Raw genomic sequence first — 23804 nt, 5'->3', positions numbered from 1 at the left:
GAGCGCGTGAAAAGCCAAGGGGGGGGTTGGGGTTGGGGGGGGGGGGGCGATGAAAAACCTCTTTCAGTGGCGGAGCAGGGCATATTTATCAAATAAACTGTCCCCCACCCCCTCTTGGTGGCTGAGCGGTTTGTTATCAGCTGTGTGCGTGTTGTCATGCGGTTTTGCTTTCACTCTCACTTCCTTGTGTCTGCCTCTGTACTTCTCTGTAATGTGTTACTGATTGACACCCTCCTCTCCTCCTCCCTGACAGTAGAGAGTTGTCCCGGAGACAAGAGTCCTCCGGGGTCAGCAGCATCGAAGAGGGCCCGGACAGCTTATACCAGCGCTCAGCTAGTGGAGCTGGAGAAGGAGTTCCACTTTAACCGGTACCTCTGCAGACCCCGGAGGGTGGAGATGGCTAACCTGCTCAACCTCACCGAGAGACAGATCAAAATCTGGTTCCAGAACCGCAGGATGAAATATAAGAAAGATCAGAAAGGTGTCGGGATGATGCCTTCCCCTGGCGGACAATCCCCGCGGAGTCCCGTCGGCCCGGCCCCCGGTGGCGGCGGCGGGGGAGGCGGAGGATACCTCAACTCTATGCATTCTCTTGTAAACAGTGTACCTTATGAATCCCAGTCGCCGACGTCTTACAATAAACCTCATCAAAATGCATACGGTATACCCACGTCATATCCCCCTCCGTTGAACAGCTCCCTCAACAACTGCCCGCCCTCCCAGAAGCGGTATCCCGGAACCGGCTCGGCCACGCCCGAGTATGACGCGCATCCTCTCCAAGGAAATGGCAACTACGGGACGCACATGCAGGGCAGCCCCGTTTATGTCGGCGGAGGTTACATCGACTCAATGCCCAGTTCTGGGCCCTCGGTCTTCGGTCTGACCCACCTCCCGCACCCGCCGTCCGCGAACATGGACTACAATGGAGCAATCACAATGGGCAACAGTCAGCATCATGGAGTGTGTGATCCGACGCCGACCTACACAGACCTAACGCCGCACTACTCTCAGGGAAGAATCCAGGAAGCACCCAAACTTACGCATCTGTAGCGGTGGCGCTGCCCGGATCACTCCGCCCATTGTCTCACCCACCTCCAGACACATTACTGCTTTGTTTCTGCGCCTCCTCGCCGCTTTTGTTTATGTTTTTCTATAGTTTGATGTGTGAAGTAGCGTAGGATAAATAATCACGACTTGCTTGAATTTTTCTCTATTTGCTCGTGTCATTGTCTCACAAAGACCTTTATCTGGGCTGTAGGACGTCTAGAGCGGGAGGGAGGGGGGCACAGTATATGCATAGGCCTATTTAATCTTTTTATTTTCTTAAATCTTGTTTTAAAATGAAACTCAAACAGGGTATTATTATGAACGTATGCTATTCATTTAATGTGAATTTGTCCGTCTTTTATTTATCCGCAGTTGAAGAATTGTGTTATGCATTTTGTTGCACTTGTGAAGCCACGAGCTCGGATTATGAGGGGAAAACATTTTCTAAAAGCGAGGGTCATGATCTGTCACCCAGCATCCCTTGTTTGTGTTTTGTTCTATCGGACTTTCTGATGTTATTTATTTTTTGTTTGGTGTAAAGATAAGAGTCCTTTAGTATTATTTTACATCCCTGCGATCTTTGTGTGGGGAGAAGGTTGGTGCATATTAGCGTCTCGGCCCTTTTCCAGCCCATACATGTAGTCGAATCTGCACAAGCTCCCAGCAGCAGCAGCAGCAGCAGCTCAACATGCTGCTATTATAGCACGTTTCCATTTTTTTTTCTTCTCCGAGGAGGTGTTTTTCTTTTCTGAGCGAATGTAAAGTCAATCAGTCATTGCAATAAGGGTGGAAAGAAGGACACACTTTAGCAGTTTCTTTATTGAAGAGAGAAAAAAAAGAAAGAAACAGACATCAACATTTTTTTTCGATGTCATACATTCCATGCTGCTCCAGTTCGAATAAATAAATAAAAGAATTGAAATATAATTGTACCACATCCTCCTTTTAATTCAGGAACATCAGAGACATTTCACAAATTAATTTGCAAGGCGGCTTCAGTTAAAACAAAATTAAAATTACACTTCTAGTTTTGCTATTATTACATTTTTATTAATGTTGTGAATTAATTCCATGATGTCGAGATGATATAAAAACAAACATGCATTTTTAGACAATTAGCAGTAGGACCATCAAATAATAATAATGAATAGTCGGTAATTATATCTCAATATGTGTATATTATGTATGCATAATTGATATTCAATAGCATTAAATGGAAATAGCCGCGGATAAAGTCAAATAATGAGTAAAAGCTACTTGATTTTTGTCTCCCTGCTCTTGAGCCGACGTGAAAGAAACTCTCGGGTGGCCTTCTCCTCCCCTCTCATCTATAATAATAAAAAATGTCACCCGGGCCCTTCTGGAGATTCTGCAGGAAAGACAAACAAGCCAAATGAGAAATCGTTTGGAAAATAATTTCCTGATACGTTCAGTCAGTCAAACGCGGTCAGAGAGGATGCAGGCTGAACTGGAGTCATTACAGGATTTCATTTGTCTCGTTATTCTGCAAATTTGCAGATGCCAACGTTCAAGACCAAGCACCTCGGTTATGGGGAGATGGTTACAGCAGAGAAAAGATCAGTGGAAAGGGGGAAAACCCACAAAGTGTCAATTTGCATAACTGTAATGGTTGTCTGGTAAATATAAAATATGAAAACATTTTTTTGAATAATTTATAGCAGCAATTTTCTAATAGATGCATTTCCCAAAAACAAAGAAAAACAAACTAAATCAAATCAAAACAAAAAAATAAGCCAACAAAAAAAATTAAAAACAGACAAAGCTAAACTTGTTTTTTTTTTTTTATTTACTAAAGTATTCTAGAAAGAAAATGCTAAAAAAAAATAGGAGCAGGTTCAGGGAGTTTTCAATCAATCTTCTCATATGTGCAAAAAGCTTTTGTGCCATGCTTAGTCTTTATGATTATGTTATTCCTTTGTGCAAGTCCATTATTATTTGTTCTCCCTGATTTTGCACCTACAATGAATTTGAAAACCAATCTGACGAATATAAGAGGAGATGGGCATTACCAGCCCTGACATATGGTTAGTAGGGAAACCTAGAACAATTGAACCATGGTGTGTCAAAGCAAAAAAAAAAAAAAAAAAAAAAGCTGGTGCACTGAGCATTTCTGCATCTAACACACACAGAGATAGTCACGCGCACATGTACACACAGCCAGGCACTGATTTGACCCATATGCGCCGAACACAGGTAGCACAGAAATAACGTTTTAACCAAAAAGGGGACGTGTATTTCTTTCATTGCTCTTTCATCCGTGGGAAAGTGCTCTTAAATCAATCCTGCTGTAAAGACAAGTGTGTAGGACAGGCTGGGGTCCACTAAATGCCGCCACCCACTCCTCCTTGCACACAAAGCCTGTGCGTAATTCCAAAAAAGCCATCCATCTCTTCCCCTAGCAACTCTGTCCTCCACCACAGTATACTCCGCAGTCCAGACCTGCATGTCGACCAAAGCTGGACACATACACCTCAGTGTGTAAATCACACTCACAATTCAAAAACATAAAAGCCAGGTAGAGACGCTGCTTCCCAGATACTCACCAATGGCGCATTATGTGACCAACCGGCTCCTCAAAAAGAAAAAAAAAAAAAGGAAATGGTCGCATCTTGTGTAGCTGGATTCGTATTTATCTTACAAAGCATCCCTCCAGCGACAGCTCGGACACAACTGTGAGCAGAAACTGCTTCTAATCTGAGTGGCCAGTGTTTCTCGCCGCTTCCTGGCTGCATTTGATCCGGGGGAGAGTTAGAAACCTTAAATGTGTTGTGAGGGCACCGAGCTGTCAGACCTTTTGGCGAGTAAGATTGATCGCGTACAGGCTTCCAAGAGTCTTTGTTTGGAATATAAGCAACAAACTGAGAGAGGCCTACCACTTCTCTTTTTCCTCTCTCTTACTCACTGAGCCATACTTTTCTTTCTCTTTTTTTTATGGAAATACAACATGTACACTGCTTGACGAAAAACATCCCAAATGGGGCTTTCACAGATTATACTGGAAGAGCAATAAAAACCAAACACTGCGGGGAAGAGTCATTCAATAACATTCCCATCTACATAATAACACTGCAAATGGATTCGTTGGAAATGGTCGATGGTACCCGTGTTGGTGTTTGCGTCATCGTCATTTCAGGTAGACCATCCAGCAGGAAGCCTTTCCGCTTGGTCGCTACCGTCCTCCCTGCAAACCTTGCTCTGCATCAAGATTTCCTCACTTTTAAAAATTCCTAAGAATTTTAAAATGATTTCAAAGGGTGGTCATAATTATGGTAGCTTCCTGACATCGAACATTTCGACTATCAGCAATAACAAAAACAAAGAGTGCCTGTCTGTTAAGCCTGGTGTTTGTGGGTACGCACGACCTCGTTACAAAACCGCTTTTCTGTGGAATAAACTAAAAACTCTGTGTGTTTTAACGTCCTGCCAATACAGTCCACATAAATACTCCTCAAGAACGAGAGTGATTATGACAGTGACTGTGAATCCGTGTGTTTCTAAGTTCCTGTAATAGTTGCTGATGCAAATGTTAAACTGCAGTTATGCTGTGAGATGGTCTGAGCGTGTCATATCCGTCAGTGTTAACCTAATGGATGGGCTTTTTACGGCAACACATGTCAATGGATGCACTACATATTTCATTGTTATGCACCTTTTGAAGAGTCACATTCATTTTGGAGGCAGCACCCCCCTGAACAGGCTGGATTGTCGGGGTTTGTCTCTGTCGAAAAGTCTCAATATCAGCTTTTGGGGGTGTGTGTGAATATTTTTTCCACCTCTGAAGTCTGGCTCATGCCTATATGAATAGCTACTGGCGTGAAATGTGTGTTTGAGTGTGAGAGAGGTGGGGGCGTTCTCGACTGACATCCTCAAACAATACGAGAAAGAGGAGTGCACGAATCCGCGCGCACCCTAGGCTGGGCTCCTTCCCTGTAATAGTGAGCGTCAGCCATTCTTAAAAAACAGATTTTGTAGCTTAGTGGACTGGACTGGAGGGTACAGGAGGAGGATAAACTCAGCGGACAAAGATGTAAATAAAAACAGTCGTCCCCCAGCTGAGCAAGGCGTTCTTCATCTGAGATTTTGGATCAATCAGGCAGACAGTGGCTTCTTTTGATTAAACCCCAAATTGTCATTGGGCAGAGGTAATCATGTGACAGGCAATTCGGTCCAATTTCAACCTTGTCTCCATGAATTCAATAGTTTAATGGTAGCTCGGTCCCCATACGGCCGTAATCAGTGATATAGAAAAAACACCACCACGAGGTTTTTTTTTTAATGATTTTTTCTTCCTCGTCCTCACTGAGCCGCAACATTTATAAAAATACGCGTGCAAACTTTCCTCGGCTCTCAGGGAGCGGAGATGAATTACGAATTCGAGCGAGAGAGCGGTTTTATCAATAGTCAGCCGTCGCTTGCTGAGTGCCTGACATCTTTCCCCCCTGTCGCTGATTCATTTCAAAGTTCATCAATCAAGAGCTCGACGCTTTCACGCCCGACACTGATTCCTCCTCCCTTTGAGCAGACCATTCCCAGCCTCAACCCGGGCAGCCATCCGCGGCACGGCCGGCCCAGACACAGCCCCGACGGATGCAGCCAGCTGCCCACAGCCTCCTTACCCCCGGAGTACCCCTGGATGCGGGAGAAGAAAGCCTCCAAGAGGAACCACCTGCCGACCTCTACCGCGACCGCCATCTCCAATGGACCTGTGTGTTTTTCCCCAAAAGGTGGGTGATTTCTGTAGCAGCACTTCGTGCGAAAACGTGTTTACTATCTGTTGCCAAATTAGAACTCTGCACACAGGCCCTCTCCATAAAAACACAAATACCCCCCCTCCAGTCATGTTGTTTTCATAGATTTATGGTGGTTGTTTCGCTGTGATTGTGTGCGAGGCAATGGGGGGAAAAGTTTGGGTAGAGTTTGGTGATGTAAGATGATTTATTCCTGTAGCCGTTGCAGAGTTTTGATGTGTGACAGTAATGAAGAGTGATGGAGTGCCGTTGCCGAGGAGGGCAGCTGGAGCATTCATTAGTATCCCACACCAGCCTGGAAGCCACTGCCTTTATATTGCACCGTGTTTGCTTCGGCCCCAACATTTTAGGTATAAAATAATTTAATGGCTGTATTTATGCGGTAATTGTTTTTAGATGGGGGCTGCACCGGCTGAGCCTGGGTCAGTAACTCCAGCGGCCATTTTGCTGCAGTGTGTTGAGAGCCTCTCTCTGGTGATTTGTGCCTCAGCCTTCGTGTTGGATTCACGGGCTGCGGGGTTATCTAACTGTTGTGCGCTGCGTTTTAATTCAAATGCTTCCGTGGTGCTCATTTTGCAGGCTCGCCTGAGATCGTGGAGAGCGGCGGGGGAGGAGGGGGCTCTCGTCGGCTGAGGACAGCATACACCAACACCCAGCTGCTGGAGCTGGAGAAGGAGTTCCACTTCAACAAGTATCTGTGTCGGCCGAGGAGAGTGGAAATAGCGGCTCTGCTGGACCTGACCGAGCGCCAGGTCAAAGTCTGGTTCCAAAACCGGCGCATGAAGCACAAGAGGCAGACCCAGAGCAAGGAGAACCACAACGGGGAGGGGAAAGGGCCGGGCCCTGAGGACGGCATCCAGAGCGACGAGGAGGACGAGGCCCCCCTGTACGAGCGGAGCGGGGCCCTGCTGGAGAGAGATACCTGCTCCTTTCAGAACAACTCCCTCAGCTCCACGCAGCAGCTCCACAATGGCGAGGCCATGAGCTTTGCTGCTGCGCCGCTGAACAGCAATGACAAAAATCTGAAACATTTTCCCAACCCGTCACCCACTGTTCCGGGCTGCATGTCAACAATGGGCCCCGGCTCTGCATCTGGCCCGGACAATGGCGACAGTCCCCCGGCCCTGGATGTTTCTATACACGACTTTCAGCCTTTCTCCTCGGATTCCTGCCTACAACTGTCCGACGCAGCTTCACCGAGCCTGTCAGAGTCTCTGGACAGCCCCGTGGACATTTCTGCGGACAGTTTCTATTTTTTCTCGGAGTCTCTGACTACACTCGACCTGCAGCATCTGAACTATTAACTCAAACCAATCACAAAAAACTTTTTTTCCTCGGGACAGTAAATATCAGGCTACCATGATATTAACTCTGATGTTATTTGTATATCCGGCACATTTACTCTGTTGATATTTGGCTTGACGATTAATTCAAGGTAAGGTTGAAATGAAATCACTGAAGTAGCTCTACTCAAGCTAGGCTTGTAATTACCATAACAAATTGATCTCTTGGAATGGAAATTATGAGTGTATGTGAATAATTATACAATATTAGGCCTATGGAACCTGGTCATTTTTATTTTTGTATAGCTTCCAACGCCTTGGATATTTTTGTTAGAATACAATTAACTTGCTACAATCTTTCCCCCTGGTGTTTTGAGTCGTCTCTTTTTCTAATTACACCCAGATTTTTTTCTTTCGAATTATTCACGTTGAAAATATATGCAAAATAAAAAGAAGTAGGGCAAAGGAAGATAGAGGCGGTATGCAAATTTTAACAACAGGTTGGCAATGAATATAAATAGTCTAGCCCGCAGTGAGTTGTGAGAGCGCACGCACACACACACACACACAAACTGGATTTTTTCTTTTATTATACGATTTAATTTTCACATTATTTGAGTAACTTTTAAAATGTTTTTCTGAAAGATAAAATAGCCTGTCTCTTCATGGAAATGAAAACAAACGTAGCAAATTTCCTTATGGTAAACTTTGATCATAAACTTTCATTATTTGCATTATTCATAAAAAAAAAAAACTATAAAACAGGCCGGTATGAAAATTAGCATTTAATACCCAAATTGTTGATGGCAATAATTTATGGAAATGGTAAAACGTTATGGGAAAAATATTCAAATTTGCATAGAAATATGGGGACTATTTTATTTTCACTGTCTTCAAAAACGTTTATCACCAATAATTCCTCTGTCTATCTTCAAACTTAATACTTTGTAGGAATAAGGAATAAAAACAACTGCTCCAGCACGGATCTTGACATGACAGGGCTTTTAACTTTGCGTGCATGTTACAGGCAAATACCTGAGCCATGTTTGCCTTCAGGAGCTCATAAATCACTCCGTGGCATGAATGAGACGGACATTAAGGAGACCAATTGTGGCGTAATGTGCACAAATAAAACCCCACTTACATTTTCATATGGGACTCCCCAATTCCTGAGCTAAAAATGGGCTGAGTCTCTGCGTGCGCTTGGCAATAATTCATCTTTATAGCTTGTTTAAACACTGGCTCGACCAAAGCGGCAGCAGTAGCAGCAGCCTGCTAAGGTTATGAGGCTGCACTCGATGCCCGCGTGCTCAAAGTAGCCCAAACTCAAAACAGACCACTTGTGGACGAGATTTGATTTATCAGACATACATTTACTAAGAATAGCTGGCTTATACTGCAGAGAGAGGATCATTATGCAACATTTGTCTCACTTCAGCAACAGAGTAAGTCTGGAAGAAGTTTGTCTTAAGCCGATAGAAAGTATTGGAGTTTAAGATTTAAAATTTTCGGGATTTGGAAATTTCTTTTTAATTTGTATTGCGCGTGAGTAGGTTTTTGGGGAATCAGCTTTTAGTGCATGCACAACTCCACTCAATAGGTTATTTCACTTTAACAGCTTTGTGGGCGAACACAGTGGAAACCACCGGTTGCGACACTGACCCGGTCTGATCGATCCACAAACTCATTTTACACGTGCGAAATTCACATGCCGGAGCCTTTTAGCGGTTTATCGAATAATCTGGAAGCCATAAGCGGCCCATCGACTGGCTGAATACTAGGCAACTGAACTGTGTATGAGTGTGTGCTTGTGTGAGGGAGAAGTGGGGGTGCGCAGAGGTAAGAGCAGGGGCTGTTCCTGCTCTCCTGCACTCTCACCAACCGCAGGGACCGTGGACTATAACCAAATCATTCCGAGACAGCGCGCCTTTTCTGCGCGCATGTGTTCACACAAAGAGCCGAAAAGCTCCCCGGGCCTGGCGAAGTTTCCACAGTCAGACAAGGCAAAGCAGGCTCCACCGCATGAGCCCACGCACGACTGTTGCAAAGGCAGCTGGGAAGAAGACAGTGGAGGAGAGAGAGGAGAGGAAAGGGGGTGGGGGACTATAGTATTGACCCCACTGCGCTTTTTTCCCCCCACTGGTGGGAACTTTGCGCCCCTCCTCCCTTTCTGTACAATCCCACAATCTTCAGGGATCAAATATCTATCCCTCTAATATTTTACTGTGGGACAATAAACATTTTATCTATCAATTTTATACATCCAATCCGTCCATCGTAATAATGTCTTTATTCAATAAACACAGTACACATGTTTGGTGTTTTACTCCGTACCACCGATGGGGGCGCTCATCCCTCCCTCTGCGCGTCTCTTCCGTCCCTCCTACCCCCTCCCCTCTTTTCCTTCCTCAGTGAGAGGTTGGCCCTGAAATCGTGCTATCTGATGCCGCAGGTCTCCCACGCACACACTCTCTCCCCCGCTTCTCACAGCCATTAATTTCTCTAACAGCTTTATTTGATGAACTTAACAGGATAATCAGCCCACTCTCGCACCTCGGGCTATATAGATATGTAGGCGCATTAGCTCCACTATACGGGCCTCGCATTATCAGATCATTTGATCACCACGCATAATGAATTCGTGTGGGAGTGAGATGGGAGTAGATATCAGACCCTATGACCCCGGGAGAGAAAGAATTAATACCCCATCATCTTAATGTTTAATGTGTTGTCTTGTCACATCACCTGTTACCTCCCAGAGAGGCGGGCAAACATTTCTAATGCGACCTTGATGAGTAGAACAAAGTTACAGAGGAGCTCTGGACTCAAATAGTTTCTGTCTGAAACCGTTCCCGCCTCTCCCTCACTGTCAAACTGTGACAATGTTTGCTGAGCAAATCCCTCACAGTGTTAAAGCGTGAAACACTTCGCATTGGAATGGGACACTGATAGCCCACAGATAGCCTGTGGCGGTGGCGCGCTCATATGGAGCTATCCATCCACCCGGCAGAGAATGACACCATTGTACATGTGACAGCTCGGCTGCAGAATACAAGACGCAAAGAGCACAGCCGCCTACACAGACTCACGCACGCACGCACGCGCGCGCAAACGCAGGCACCCCTTTTCTCCTCTCTTTGCTAAAAATAGCGTACCTGAGGTCAGAGTGACGGGTCGTCCTCATGCAGAGGTTGGAGAGGGTGAGACGTTAATCTTCCCCCGGGCTGGAGAGCGCACAGCCGGGGGTCAGGAGAACGCAGTGTTTGCCGTTCTCCGGCTCTTCATGCGACCCCGGAGCTGTCCACCGCCGTCTGCCTCCCAGCTCATTGTTTGCTCGGCCAATACATTAGTGGCGACGCGCGTCACCTTGATCGACGAGCGCCTGGAATTTAAATAGCCACTCAAACACCAATCTGTCACCGGCTACACGGGGATAAGGACAAGTGCCTCACTGGCTGACCCGGGTCCACGTGACAGCAAGCCGTTCATTGATATCGGCCTGTGCGCTCCCCCCTCCCTCCTCTGAGGAGCACAGAGTATAGGTAAAGGTTGGCACGGTCACTCAGGGTAAGAGGGGAGAGAGGCAGAGATCAGGGGGTGTCTGGAGAGCGGACGGTCCCTCGGTCCAGGTAGAACAATGCTACAATGAGCAGCTTCCTAGACTACTCAGTGATGAGCGGTGAAGGCGGCTCATGCTCTGTCAGGGCTTTCCATTCGGACCACGGGATAACAACCTTCCAGTCCTGCGCGGTGACTGTCAACAACTGCGGGGCAGATGACCGCTTCATGGCGAGCAGGGCTTCCCCTGACAGCATCCCTCACCAGCCGGGGTCATACCAGTCCACTGCCAGCTCTCTGAGTCTCGCCTACGGGGCCCACCCGGCCTGCAGCGCCAGCTATGGACCCCAAAGTTTCTGTGCCACGTACAACCATTACGCGCTCAACCAGGAAGTAGACTCCACAGCTGGATTCCCTCAGTGCGGCCCTCTGATGTACTCGGGTAATATTTCCTCATCCGTGGTCTCTCAGCACCGCCAGGGTTATAGTGCCGCCCCCCTGGGTCAGCTGCAGTATGCCCACGCTGCCTACGGCGGTGGGCACGAACAAGCAACCCCTTTTCCTGGGTGCTCGAACCCGCTGTCACCCCTGCACGCAGCTCATCTGGAGGCTTGCTGTTCACCCCTGTCTGAGGGTGCGTCTTCTGCACAGACCTTCGACTGGATGAAAGTCAAAAGGAATCCACCCAAAACAGGTAGGTGCCAAGCGGTGCCCGTGGCAATAACACAAAATCTAATGTCTGTGAACAACTTTGGCTCAAAAGTGATGGCAGATGAGCGTGAGTGGAGCCAAAACCAAGTTGCTGAGATCAAATTTGACACTTCCTGACTGATTTAACACACACACACACACACACACACGTTGTAGCAGAAAAATAAAGAAGCCTGCAAATACCCACACTGCTACAGGAATTATCTGTAATTCATGTTGGAACTCTGACATATCATGTTCCCAGCTGACTTGATGCATTAAGCTTTGCAGAATAGTTGCTCCCACACACAACGTGTCTGATAGAGAGTGTTGTGAACATACAAGGTGTGTCTTTTTGATTGTTCACGGTGATAGTGATTGGTTCCCCTGTCTGCAGGCCGGTCGGGGGAGTACGGCTATGGGGGTCAGCCGAACACGGTCCGGACCAACTTCACCACCAAACAGCTAACGGAGCTGGAGAAGGAGTTCCACTTCAACAAGTACCTGACGCGCGCCAGGCGCGTAGAGATCGCTGCTGCGCTGCAGCTGAACGAGACTCAGGTGAAAATCTGGTTCCAGAACCGGAGGATGAAGCAAAAGAAGCGAGAGAAGGAGGGGCTGCTGCCGGCTAAAGCTCTGGCCTCCGACCCGGGAGAGGGCATTCAAGAGAAACTGGACGATGCAACATCTGAGAAGTCTATCTCAGCACCTTCTACTCCTTCTCCTACATCATCCACGGTGTCTTCCACGGGGGCTGATCCTTACTCCTCCAACTGAGAATCAACTGCCTCTTTACCTCGTTGGGCCACAGCTGGCCTGTATATACCAAAGCTCGTGCCCACTGTATCAAAACCAAAGTTCTGGTTGATGGATAACTTATGTGAACATTTAGAATGAGTTAAAATGCACTATTTGGAACTTTGGACAGAAATGTGGACCATTTCTGGGTTACAGATTTGTTTTATATTGTGTTTTGTGCTCGGAAGAACAAGAGATTTGCTGTCCAAACTAATGTAGGTCACGGTTTAAAATGTGTCGACTTTCCTTTGTGAATTGACGTTAAATTGGACCATGACGGTGCAAAAAAAAAAAAAAAAAAAAAAATATATATATATATATATAAATTTCTTTCCTTATTCCTGCCCCTGATCAGTGCTGCTGAATGTGCCAACTGAACGTCAGAGAGATGCTCACGCACACAATGCACACACGCACATGGACATGTACACCCACACACCCACACCCACACACACACACACACACACAAATACCTCAACTGTGCCAAAGTTGTGCGTTATGGCCAGGCCAGGCTGATTGCACTGGATGTCCTTAATTAGGCATCACACAATCAACGAGATGACCTCGTTAATTCATCGTAGAGAGTGAGTTGTTATTGTAGCTCCTTAGTCACTGTCACTTGTGTGTTTCAGGCCTGTGAGTCGCGACTGTCTGAATGTCTATTGTGTGAGATTTGCATGATGCGTAATGCTTTCATGTATTTTTGGCAGGTCGCTGAGTTTTATCAGTTGGGGAACCGGTCACTGATGGCCATATATGTTCCAGGCTTTTGTCTGTTATGTATTTAATCCAGTGAAGCACATACAAAATGTTTTGTCCAGAGAGACGTTTACGGGTCAATTATGTGTATTAAAGTGCGTTTAACTCTACAAACCTTTCCTGTATCATTGTTGAAGGGGGGAATCTTAGCAGATGCACAATTAAATAGACTTTTCAGTATTTGAAGCTAAAACTGCCACTTAAATCCACCAGTCAGACATTCATCTCTGGAGCTGCTGAGAGAAAGACAGAGCTGTTAATTTCTCCACCCTCTGCGTCTCTTTTACGCGCCACAGAGTCTCTCAATGTATGCGGCCGTGCGCGCTCCCGTCCCTGGGGTAAAGCGTTATTGGCATAATAAAGGCATGTTTATCCACGGAGGAGATGAGACCGCGGACTTTCGCCTCACTCGTGATGACAACCTCATCGAACCCTCGGCTTACCGAGGGAACAAAAAATGAACACTTATCGATTGAAACATCGAGGTTAGGCTATCGACAAGGCAGGGGCCCCACTGGCCCTGTCAGCGTAAACTCCTCAGTTCCCCCAGTCACATGCAAGTGTCATCATCCCCACCTGATGACAAGCTGAGCAGTGAAAACTTGCAGCACTGCATGCCACAGTCTGCTCCATCAGCCACCCCGTAAAAAACAAAAAACGATCTCAAACTGACAATGTGCGCCTCTTTTGTAAAACAGCTCTTAAAATGCAACAAACTAAAATGTCTTTCAGTAAATATAAACTATATTAAGACGATAAATACAACTACATATTAATTCCGCGCAATGAAGTAAAAAGTAGACGTTTTGTAAGTCGTTTTCAGTGTGGCCTTCATCTTCTCCAGTTTTCTCACTAAGGTAAAGCTGTTTCCTGGTTCACTCGTTGTTTTAATTCCTGGTGTGCAGGATGCGAGGCCATCGTGCCATAAAAGGACACACATGCACAAAAAAAAACAAAAAAACAACAACACCGAAAGAGCCGCGATTAATGAGACATTCACCTTTACCTTGGATCCACCTGCAGGAACTACTCCATTATTGGAGCTGCGGGGACGCGAGGCTGCAGCACAGGGTGCTCTGTGTCATTCACTGGGACAGGAGAGAAGTTCTGTGGACAGCCTGTCTTTTTCTAAATCTCACTTCTAGTCTGTTTACTTGCGATGCTGTCAGTGTTTTGTATGTATCTGTTGTGTTTCCACTTCCAGGACAAAGTTCTCGTAGATTGAAACATGGAACAAGGTGAGTTGGGCAGACAGCCACATTTTGTTGTTTCGGTATAAATATTGAAGAATGCGCATAAACTTTTTTGTGTTTGTTAAGACTGGATAAAAAAAAGTGGGGTTAAAGAAAAATAAGTATGCTCATATCCTCTATGAACAGGTTGGATGAATTATTATCATTTAGAAAAAAAAATACCTATAATATCCAGTTTAAGCAAAAAAAATTAATCAGTATAATTTAAATCGATTTTAATGTAATCTGTACATTTACACTTTAAATGGACAATTATAAATATGTGTCTATTTTTTAAGTCAAAGCGAAAATGGGGATTTTGATGGTATATCTGCGTCTGTGTGAAATTACACATCTTAATATAATTTTTCTGCATGGGGGCCGATAAAGTTTAGAATAAGAGGTCGAGGATAACATGGAAATAATACAAATGTATATAAATAAATAAATACTGATATTAAGTTTTAAAAAGTTTAGAAACATGTTAAAGACTTTGACAAGTTAACTCAAAAAAATTTAATTCGCAGGTGGATAAATGTATATATTAATGCGTATAGTTCTCTGGTGCAATGCGTTTGTTAGAAGCCACGTTGGTTTTAATGACTTTTGATATACAATTTAATTTACATTAAAACTCGCTCCGTATTTCCACAGATAATTTTTTGTGGTGTGTATGAAAACCTGACAGGGTCCTGGATTTTAATTTCATTACAACGTGGATTAAGTTGTAGCTATAATAGAGAGCAAACACAAAAAAAGAAAAAAAAAACTACACTTTTACATACGTTTTTGTGAATTAATGGATTAAATAAATACAACGCAAATTGTAATATTTAAGTACACACACACACACGTTTCTGGCCTACTTTAAAAAACCTGGTTTTCTTCCATTGGGAAGTCGAAAGTTGTCCCTCCAGGCCTCTGCGCACTTTGCAGCAGCCGCAGAGATTAGAGACGCAGCTGATCCTCTAAAGAAAGGCGGGGGTCATTCCTCGGTCACAGTTTGAGTTTGTTGTCACAGCACCACCAAAACCTAAACAACAGCTTACAAACCGCACTGGTCAAACAAGTATCTCTCCAGCAGAGTCGTAGTTCAGCCCCAATGGGCTGTTTGAGTAGAACACATTCAGACTGCAGGCTAAATGTTACAATGACCTCTGTTCTGTCTGACTGGGACGCTGCTGCCGGTCCAGCCGCCAGAATCTGGTCCTGCGCGGCTGATGGTTTCCATTAAGACCCCCAGATAAACACACTGCCGATGAAAGATGCTTGACACAATCCATTAAGACCTCGTGAAAAGTAGGACCGATGTTTTAAGCTTTGGACTCAAGAAGAAGACGCAGAAATTAGATGAAGAAAAGATTCGGCCAAAAAGAGACGGTCACCTTGAGGAAACCGGACGTGTGCCATGGTAGAATGAAGCAGAGTTTTAGACAATGACTGGTCAAATAGTGTTTTTAATAATTATAGAATTGAAAGAGGTTTTACACGGAAACGAAAGAGATCAGTGAATGTCTGAATAACACCAGATTTTAATCTGATTTTTTTTAACTGAGAAAATACCTACAAAAAAAGCTAATTGACATTTAGTTTACTCGCATAAAATTAAATGTATTAATATCTAAAATATTTAAGACAGTGGAAGATCTGTGCTCAAGACAGTTAATATTAATTTCAAATAGCATATAAAGAAATTTTATCTAAATGTCAACTTGAAAATACATTTTTGATTTTTAGCTTTATTTTTTCAAAATTTGTACAGAATTGGCTTAATTTGCTGCTCATATTTGCAAGGGAATTTTATAATTATACAAACATTGTAATGATAATAGCAATGTATTGATAATACTAATATTCCTCAGCATTTTCCAGTATCAGATTTCACACTACTAAATAGTAACTGTCTCATCGGGATGTTTGCATTTTTAAGTCTTTCAGGATCTATTTCACCTCTTTAACCGGAATGTGAGCAGTGAAAATAAAGAAGCCGTTTTAACAAGATGCTTCAGTTGGTTAGAGCTTGTTTCTAAACTTTTCCATCGGTGGCTATTGATGATTTTTTTTGGGGAAAAATCCACTACAAGCTGGTCGTTGAGATATCGCAGTATGTATATGCTCCTTAACAGTGAATAAAAATAGGTCAAGAATGAGTACCTCATGATAATGTGACTCATCTTTTCCAAAAGTTTCAAGGGCTACTGTAAGAGGATTTTCAAGACAGGAAAAGGAAGCGGAGTTCATGACAAGGACTTACAGGCCACAACTTGAAAGGCTTCAGGTATTTCCATCCCAGAAACACAGACACACACTTTTACCCAAGGACATGCAGTAGTAAATACACAAACAGTCATTGGTACCAAGGATATTTAAGGAAATTTAGACATGACTTAATATACCGGTTGACTGACATGCATAGAAAAACACACACACACTGACACAAAAGCAGAAACGGAGAGAGAGAGTGAGAGAAACAGAGAAGGATATATATGAAAAGCTGTCAGTGCCAAACTGAGATCCAAGCCCCTGAAGTCTAATCTTGTTGATTTCATCATCTTAATTCTGAGACTGTGTGTGTGTGTGTCTGTGTGTACAAGGCAGAGGAAAGAACCTCAACAAGTTCTAGCAGAACTATTTAAGCTGAAAGTAGAGGGATTTTAACGCACAGAGAAATGTGCGTGTCATTGCACCAACCAATGTACCTATCTATTTGGCAATGCCATCAGACCTTATTGACCAAAGCTTTGATGGCTAAACCTATTTTCCCCATTCTCATATAGAAATCTTAGGTGTCCTCTGACATCATGCAAATGAAAGGGGCAGAGAAATGAACACAAACACAGCCAGGGTGTCCTCTAGGCCTGTGCAGTGACACCTGCACTGATCAGATTGCTTCTGCACATACATTTGAGCTGAGGTGCGTTTATGATCATATTGGATGCTATACCTTTAGATACTCAAAGAAAAGAAAAGAAAAAAAAAAAAACCCAAAAAAAACTATAAAGTCAGGCAACCAGTTCCTTCTCTTTCAGTCAGACTGACTGTTCACAAGTGAACCCACAACAGCAGTCAGAAAGTGCTGGAAGCTCAGCAATACAGGAAGGCAGACAGTCAGAAGTCACTCATCAGGGTAGTCGAGGTATTGGCACATCTGCGTTCATTGACCAATCCCCTGTTGTGACTGGCAGCTGAAATGAATTCTTCCATCGACAGATGTGCGTCTCCATGTGCCGATAAAAGGACGCCGCCGATGGAGGGATTGACAGTATGATGAAGGAAGAGAAGAAGGGGAAGGAGAGCAAAGATGACATCATGTGGTCAGTGGCGGCCTGTTCCTGCTGGTTCTACGTATGTCTGTGATGCTTGTTAGATGGCGGTAGGTGGGATATGCGAGAGTTGACCAAAGAGAAGCAGGGATCAAGTGGTAAGTTAGAGGGAGACTGCACTACTGTTCATCCCCAGCTACACAACAGAACTCACCTCAAAGTGTTGTTTGCTGTTTTCTTTGCTTCCTTTATCTTTATCTTGGTTGAAGTTGTCCCAATTTGCCCAAAGCAGTGACACAAAGAGACGTCAAATGAGCAGAGCACAACCAGGACGCTTTAACAAGTCTGAGGCCCAGTGGAGGAGAGAGGACTGGGAGAAGAGCCATGGTCTAGAGACAGAGGTCCATCCATCACACATGTCTTGACCTCTGCTTGACCTCAGCATGGCAGCCAATGAGGCGCCCTCACCCTCAAAGAAAGAAACCCCCCCCACTGCCATCACCGTACACACACGCACACACACATGCTTATCTACACGTACTCACAGAGGAGATCGGGTGACACTGTTTAGAGTCTGGATGCTCTTTGTATTGGTCATTGTTGCTTCCCACAACCCTTTGTTTTTTACGTGACTAATGTGAGTACCAACACCTGATGGACAGGCTGTTCCTTCTCTCTTCTCTGACACACACACCAGGCAAGAGTAAAATCATAGTTCAAAAAAGGCTGAAGTCAGAATTACTTCAAACAAAAGAGACAAAGCTGAACTGACTGACATATTTATGTCCACAGAAAAACAATTGAAAGTAGAAATTAAATCAAGTGTAATCTCTATTTTAGTTACATGTGGACTCAGTTGGTGCTTTATTTTGATCACGAGTTACACTTTTGAACGTTACTTATTAAGATCAGATTCAGAAAAATGCCAATTACAATTTTCTTCAATTTCTACACACTCCAATGAAATACAAATTTTATTTATTTGTTTTTTTTTTTTTTTTGTTTTTTTTGAGTACAGAGTGGGACACATGTCAAAAATCTTATGTCTAAGCAATTTAACTATAGGAAGCTGAATAGGAAACTCTGATAGCAGAAGAAGGGATTTTGCAAAATGAATAACATCTGTTTAAAATATGTCAAACCAGGAATTCTATTTTCACTGTGGGCTCCTGCAGTGTTGGCCAAGTAATCGTAAAAATGCCACTTCATTTCTTTACTGACTGTGCTACACAAAAGCAGCAAGGTTGAATTACTCTCAACTTAATTAAGTCACAGCAGCTTTCATAGTTCCTCCTTAAAAAAAAACCCACCGACACATCCTGTTAACAGTATTTATTGGGTTAAAAAAGGCAGGAGACAACACTCCTGGATTTGAACTGACCATAAATGTTATCATTAGCTTAGCATCTGTAACTCACTGTAGCTGTCTGAGATAGTCCTGTCTTCAACTGAATAATGACCAACTGAATGTAAGCTAAACAAGTGCCAAGATTCAATAACACTGAAAGAAAATATCTATCTATCTACCTTCCTCTGAACTCCTACTGAGGGAGCAAACAATTGAACTAAGCATTTCTGGGACAGGTAACTGCAATCTCACTGGTGATAATATAATAAGTTTGTAACTCATGCTACTTTGCATTGCTGAAAACAGTCATTTCCTAACGCTACCAAACTGATCTACAGTATGTAATGTTAGCCACCCAGCTAGCTGGGGTTTCGCTCCGCTTGTTGTAGATTTCTTCTTGAGCCAAAGGAGTAAGATTAGCACAAACACAAAGCATAATCCCTGACCCTAAACTGCATAGCCAGCAACACACCCAACAGAGTGCTTGTCAATAAGTGAGAGCCTGAGCCAAAGCTTTGATATCACGGACGTGAGCCTTTGGTCTCATGAATAACCAGACAGGTGAAGTGTTATAATGGCCTTAAAGAGATAATTGCTAACATATCACAAAAAAGAAACACTGAATCTCAATTCCTACTTTCAAACACACCCACAGCTCAAGGCAGAAGAAAGGTTTCTCCACCTCAGATATAACATCTCCAGGTCCAGGGAGTGTTGTGTGAACGTTGGATTTTGCTTGGGGCAACGGTGCAGCAATTGTTGCGAGTGTTTGAGTTCACCTGACACCATTATGCCTGAGAGCCACCTGTCAGTCCTCCTCATAAAGAAGAGCAACGACGTTCACGTGCGTTGTGACAGAAGATCAACTGAAACACAATCTGGGGAGGATTATTGAGCAATTTGTGCGTTAACTGATACAAAATGGAGAGCTCAACCTGTTTGATGGTTGCTGGCAGGAAATCAAAGACTAGGTCACATAAACAACTTAGGCCATTGTCAACAAAGTGTAACATATTTTTTGCAGTTTTGTGTTTCCTCTTGTTCAAGTAGTTTGACTGATGTTTTTCTGAGCATTTCTGATGGAAAATTATATACACATATATATTTGGTCCAGCCTTCAGAGAACCAAAGTCTGGTTTACTGATGCCAAATACTTGACTGCTTTATTGCACTTTTGATACCAGAAAGTACACGAACAGCTGTAAAGCCAGCATGGCTGTTAAAACAGCCAGTAATAATACAGCAGCTTGTTATTACAAAGAATGACAGAGATGTTTCAGTGACAGATGTAAAGCTTAGTGTAACTCTAAGCCTCTCGTTTGTACACGCCCTGAAGCGCATCACACTGTGGGAGTCTGGGAGGCAGAGTGAAACTATGCACTGATAGGCTGCCTGTCCCCTTTAGGCAAAGAGCAACCCAGATTTGAATCTTTGAATTTGTAACAGCAAGCTTAAGAAGACAAATTGACTCCAAGTTAAATCTGTGAAATGTTGTGTGTTTATGGCTATATAAACATTGTTAGATAAAATGCTTCTTATCACACAGTTGGAGCTGAAACGCTGACAGAGTAGCAGTAGCCATCAGAAAACATTAACCAATGTAAACTATGTATAAGTGGAAGTCTACCTTTTTGTGGCATCCTTGGCTTCCTGTCAAGATCCTGCACTGTGCTGAGTCTATCATGGCCTTGTTTTCCCCCAAAGGAACGGTTTCATGTCACATCTTACAGGGTGTATCAGGAAAGCCTGTAAAATAAAGATGCTTAGATCAAAAATGGTCCTTCTTCTTGCAAGTTTTTGCATTAAGAAGCGTGAGTAAAACTGACCAGCACAATGTATAGAATTTGAAAACTTTGTTAGTGTAATAACATATTTATATGTTTAATGCAGCACCAAGTGCTCACTCTCATGGAGCTTTAGAGAGCTCAATGTACACAAACCAAGACAAGCATTAGAGGACATGTGCACATTAAAAACACATAAGTTGCACTGACAATTAAAGCTACAACAACATAAACAAAGCAAAATTACAGGAATACATCAAATCACACACAGGGACATGCACACACGCACACACAAAGCTGATAAAAATACTAGTAATTATTGCAAGGCTAAGGCTATATTTCCAGGAGTATTTAATGTGACCAGGATGTTAAAAGAAAAATAAATATTTTAGTTTTTTCTCTTGATACTTGTGTAACGTGGTAACTGACTTCTGTTGTGCATAGCATAAAGTGTCTCAGTGTCACCGCTGTCTCTTCAGCCCGTGTTCCTAACCAGTGTGCATGTGCGTCTGAGTGACACAGGTGACTATTTCTGACTATGGCTAGACGTCATCTCTTTGCAGCATTTTCCTCCTATATACATGGTAAGAATGTTTTTGCCATCATTTGGGTTTTTTTGTATGTGTAAACTGAGGATGAGCTGCTGTTCTACACTGAACTGAATTACAGTATACAAGGTTTGATGCAACATGAGCAATGAACTTTCAAATCATAAAATCAAATTAACAATCAAAAGCAACAAACAAATGAACAAACGCTGCTCATCTCGAGACACTGTCCTTTTTCAACTTTTTGAAACACTCTTAAACTAAACTAAGCACTGAGTCACATCTAAAGCCTCCTTCAGTTCTTTAGTTACTCTGAGCATCAGGCAACATCTGTGTGTAGTAGCAGTGAATTTGATCAAACCCTACACCCATTTTATTTTGACAGCAGTAAAATGGCTGCAAGGTTAAACTTTGAATTGGAATTCTGTAGTTAAAATAAGATAAAAGGAAAAATAAACATTGTGGACATTATGAAATGCAACTTTATTTTAGCTAGTTGAGATTTTTATTGGTTTACCTCCCTGCCGTAAAAGGGAACTACTTGGTCCAATAGATTGTTGAGACATTAGAAGTATGAGACTTCACAACAACTTTGAAAATAAATAAATAAATAAATAAATAAATAAATAAATAAATAAATAAATGAATAAATGAATAAATAAATAAATAAATGAAGATAATAAAGTTTAACTATTCAGAAACTGATGTAGTTTTCTGACATCAGGCAGTGAAGTAGAAATGGACAGATGCGCCTTGTGTATATTCCATGTGTGCATGTGTTAAAGAGAGCTGACCTCTCCAACACCACATGCTCACCTGCAGACAGCTGGACAGTCACCCTCAACACACCTCCTCTTCCTCCCCCTTGCTCGTTATCATTTGAGCTCCGCAGAGACCCTTCTAATGACAGCGCCTGTCCATAATGTTGTTGTCACGACTCGTGTATGTGCTAACCTGTTGTTGGTGTATGCACTCATGCAGTCAAACTAGTGCATGTTTCGCCTTTAATGACAGCGGCTGTCTATAACGGCTCGTCCTGGCAGGGATCATTCGGTCCTCTCTCTGTCCCACATCTGCTGTCTGGTGTCATCCGTGTCCGTGTGGACGATGATGTGATCTTTAGTCCCCTCTGCGATCTATAGACTGGCATTTGACTCAGGAAGCGTCCCCAGTCCTGACATGCATGCTAAAGCTTAACACTAGTCTGCCAATATTCCTCCTGCCTGACTAACCTCCCCCAAAAGGAAGTAAACACCAGCCAGCATAATATTCAGACAGACAGCATTAAACAGTGGAGAGGCATTTAGTCACTAAAGTTCAAGCCCCTGTTGGAAATGGAGATGGTTTGTGTCTAAGTGTAAGCTGCTATTTTTTGCTTAGTTCAAACCAGACACATTTAACTCTTTCTACAATGCTTTACACATAAAGCATTCTCAAAGGTAGTCTGATAATACAGCTTTCTGACAGATGTCTTAAAAAAAATGTGTTCTCTGTCCCCTGCAGCGGCCATTCCCCAACATAAGTAAACTACACAAAATGAAAATGCTGTTCACCAGCTGTTTTAACTATGTTCTATTCAAGTTAACAACAAGGTAGAAAGATATGGTTGTTCTACCCCTTCTACTTAGACTTCCCTCCAACCAGTGCACATTGATTATAATTTGGTCCTCTTGGCAGAGTGAAGTGATTTCTCCCCCAACTGTCTCAGACTTCTGCTGTTTCAGCTTGTAATTATGATTCCTGCCAACATCTCTTGCCTTGAGCATCTTTGTGTGTCCATTAATGGAGTGATAGTGCATGTGCATGCTTTGGTTTTTTTAATGATGATGGTGCTGATAATTTTTTTAACCCCTGTTTTGATCGTATTAATTAGGGAGCACCCCCGGGAGCTGAGCCTATTCTTCTTCATAAAACATGTAAGTCCAATTGCGCAGTAAAAGTTCCCGTTCTTTCTAATAGATCTTTAATGAACACCAGAAACATCAGACTTTGATTCAAGCTCGACTGTTATCCAGTAGGCCACCAGAGAGACAATTGGATATTGGAGAGTGGGGTTCTACGATCAGCAGTGGCCAGTTACAAGGAAGACAACTAATTTACTTATCTTTTATTTAAATAATGACTCCAGTGTTTTCTACCTCTGATGTTGATTCCTAGCCAAGCAGTAACTTCAGAGATTGAAAAATGAAGCCAACATGGCAGTGCCAGAAAACTGAAGTTCTTCAAGGGGCCACTTGAGGCTGGCTACAAAAAGCAAATCCCCATAGATTCACAAGTTTAAAAATTCAGCCTCAAAACCACTCTTCAGACACCTAAAGGTGACACCACAGAGGTCACATCCACTTTTATTTAAAGTCTATGCTTGTACCCCAGCGTGCTGTGGGTGTCAGCCAGGGGAAAATGTCACTAAATTCCACAAGTAAATCACACATGCAACACATAACTGAACATTAATCAGTAAGGACCTCGCTGTTTAGCAATATTAGGTTCACAGACGTGTCTAACCCTCCCAAAGCCACATTGTCTTTAAAGGATTGTTGCTCTATGTTGGGACGTGCTGTGTTTCACTCCTTAAACTAGAGAACCAGCGCCTTCCAAAAAGCCCCACGTTGTCCAGGTGGGAAACTTTCAGTTTGATTCTCCTGTGAACGAAATCAGGTTTTAATTGCATTAGTCCTACCTTTTGAATGGAGCACCGTTGCGCTACTTCTGTATTTAATTCTCG

General features: G+C 43.4%; 3 protein-coding genes and 2 long non-coding RNA genes across 8 annotated transcripts in view; 4 read left to right on the top strand and 1 right to left on the bottom strand.

Moving 5' to 3' along the window:
* Nucleotides 1-3159, top strand: part of hoxa3a (homeobox A3a) — an 11542-nt gene extending 8383 nt beyond the window's left edge. For 3 of the 4 annotated variants that reach the window (XM_029513548.1, XM_029513549.1, XM_029513547.1), the window contains one exon: nucleotides 254-3159. In XM_029513548.1, the coding sequence (XP_029369408.1) occupies nucleotides 254-1050 (797 nt within the window). In that variant the 3' untranslated portion in view covers nucleotides 1051-3159. The remainder of the gene's footprint in view (nucleotides 1-253) is intronic. The other variant, XM_029513550.1, reaches the window with a different exon arrangement.
* On the bottom strand, nucleotides 1855-23804 carry LOC115050625 (uncharacterized). Its single transcript, XR_003841220.1, has 3 exons — nucleotides 23760-23804; nucleotides 20375-20493; nucleotides 1855-2416 (listed from the first exon to the last, which is right to left on the bottom strand). It is a non-coding gene; the product is annotated as an uncharacterized LOC115050625 (long non-coding RNA).
* LOC115050620 (homeobox protein Hox-A2a) lies at nucleotides 5052-7455 on the top strand. The gene is made up of 2 exons (XM_029513551.1): nucleotides 5052-5792; nucleotides 6396-7455. Exons 1-2 carry the CDS (start codon nucleotides 5429-5431, stop codon nucleotides 7118-7120), a joined length of 1089 nt encoding a protein of 362 aa, XP_029369411.1. The 5' UTR covers nucleotides 5052-5428; the 3' UTR covers nucleotides 7121-7455.
* Nucleotides 10739-12124, top strand: hoxa1a (homeobox A1a). Its single transcript, XM_029513552.1, has 2 exons — nucleotides 10739-11351; nucleotides 11745-12124. Exons 1-2 carry the CDS (start codon nucleotides 10745-10747, stop codon nucleotides 12122-12124), a joined length of 987 nt encoding a protein of 328 aa, XP_029369412.1. The 5' UTR covers nucleotides 10739-10744.
* LOC115050623 (uncharacterized) lies at nucleotides 13888-22260 on the top strand. The gene is made up of 3 exons (XR_003841218.1): nucleotides 13888-14142; nucleotides 16067-16414; nucleotides 17347-22260. It is a non-coding gene; the product is annotated as an uncharacterized LOC115050623 (long non-coding RNA).

This window comes from Echeneis naucrates, chromosome 11, assembly GCF_900963305.1.
Source record: "Echeneis naucrates chromosome 11, fEcheNa1.1, whole genome shotgun sequence".
NCBI classification, from domain to species: Eukaryota; Metazoa; Chordata; class Actinopteri; order Carangiformes; family Echeneidae; genus Echeneis; species Echeneis naucrates.
Note: the sequence above shows the minus strand (reverse complement) of the source record. Positions and strands in the feature narration are given on the sequence as shown.

Bases quoted from the DNA above. Each gene is read 5' to 3' on its own strand.
- LOC115050620 (XM_029513551.1), top strand. From the start codon at position 5,429: ATGAATTACGAATTCGAGCGAGAGAGCGGTTTTATCAATAGTCAGCCG. The intron at 5,793-6,395 runs GTGGGTGATTTC...CTCATTTTGCAG, and splicing joins TGTGTGTTTTTCCCCAAAAG to GCTCGCCTGAGATCGTGGAG.
- hoxa1a (XM_029513552.1), top strand. From the start codon at position 10,745: ATGAGCAGCTTCCTAGACTACTCAGTGATGAGCGGTGAAGGCGGCTCA. The intron at 11,352-11,744 runs GTAGGTGCCAAG...CCCTGTCTGCAG, and splicing joins AAGGAATCCACCCAAAACAG to GCCGGTCGGGGGAGTACGGC.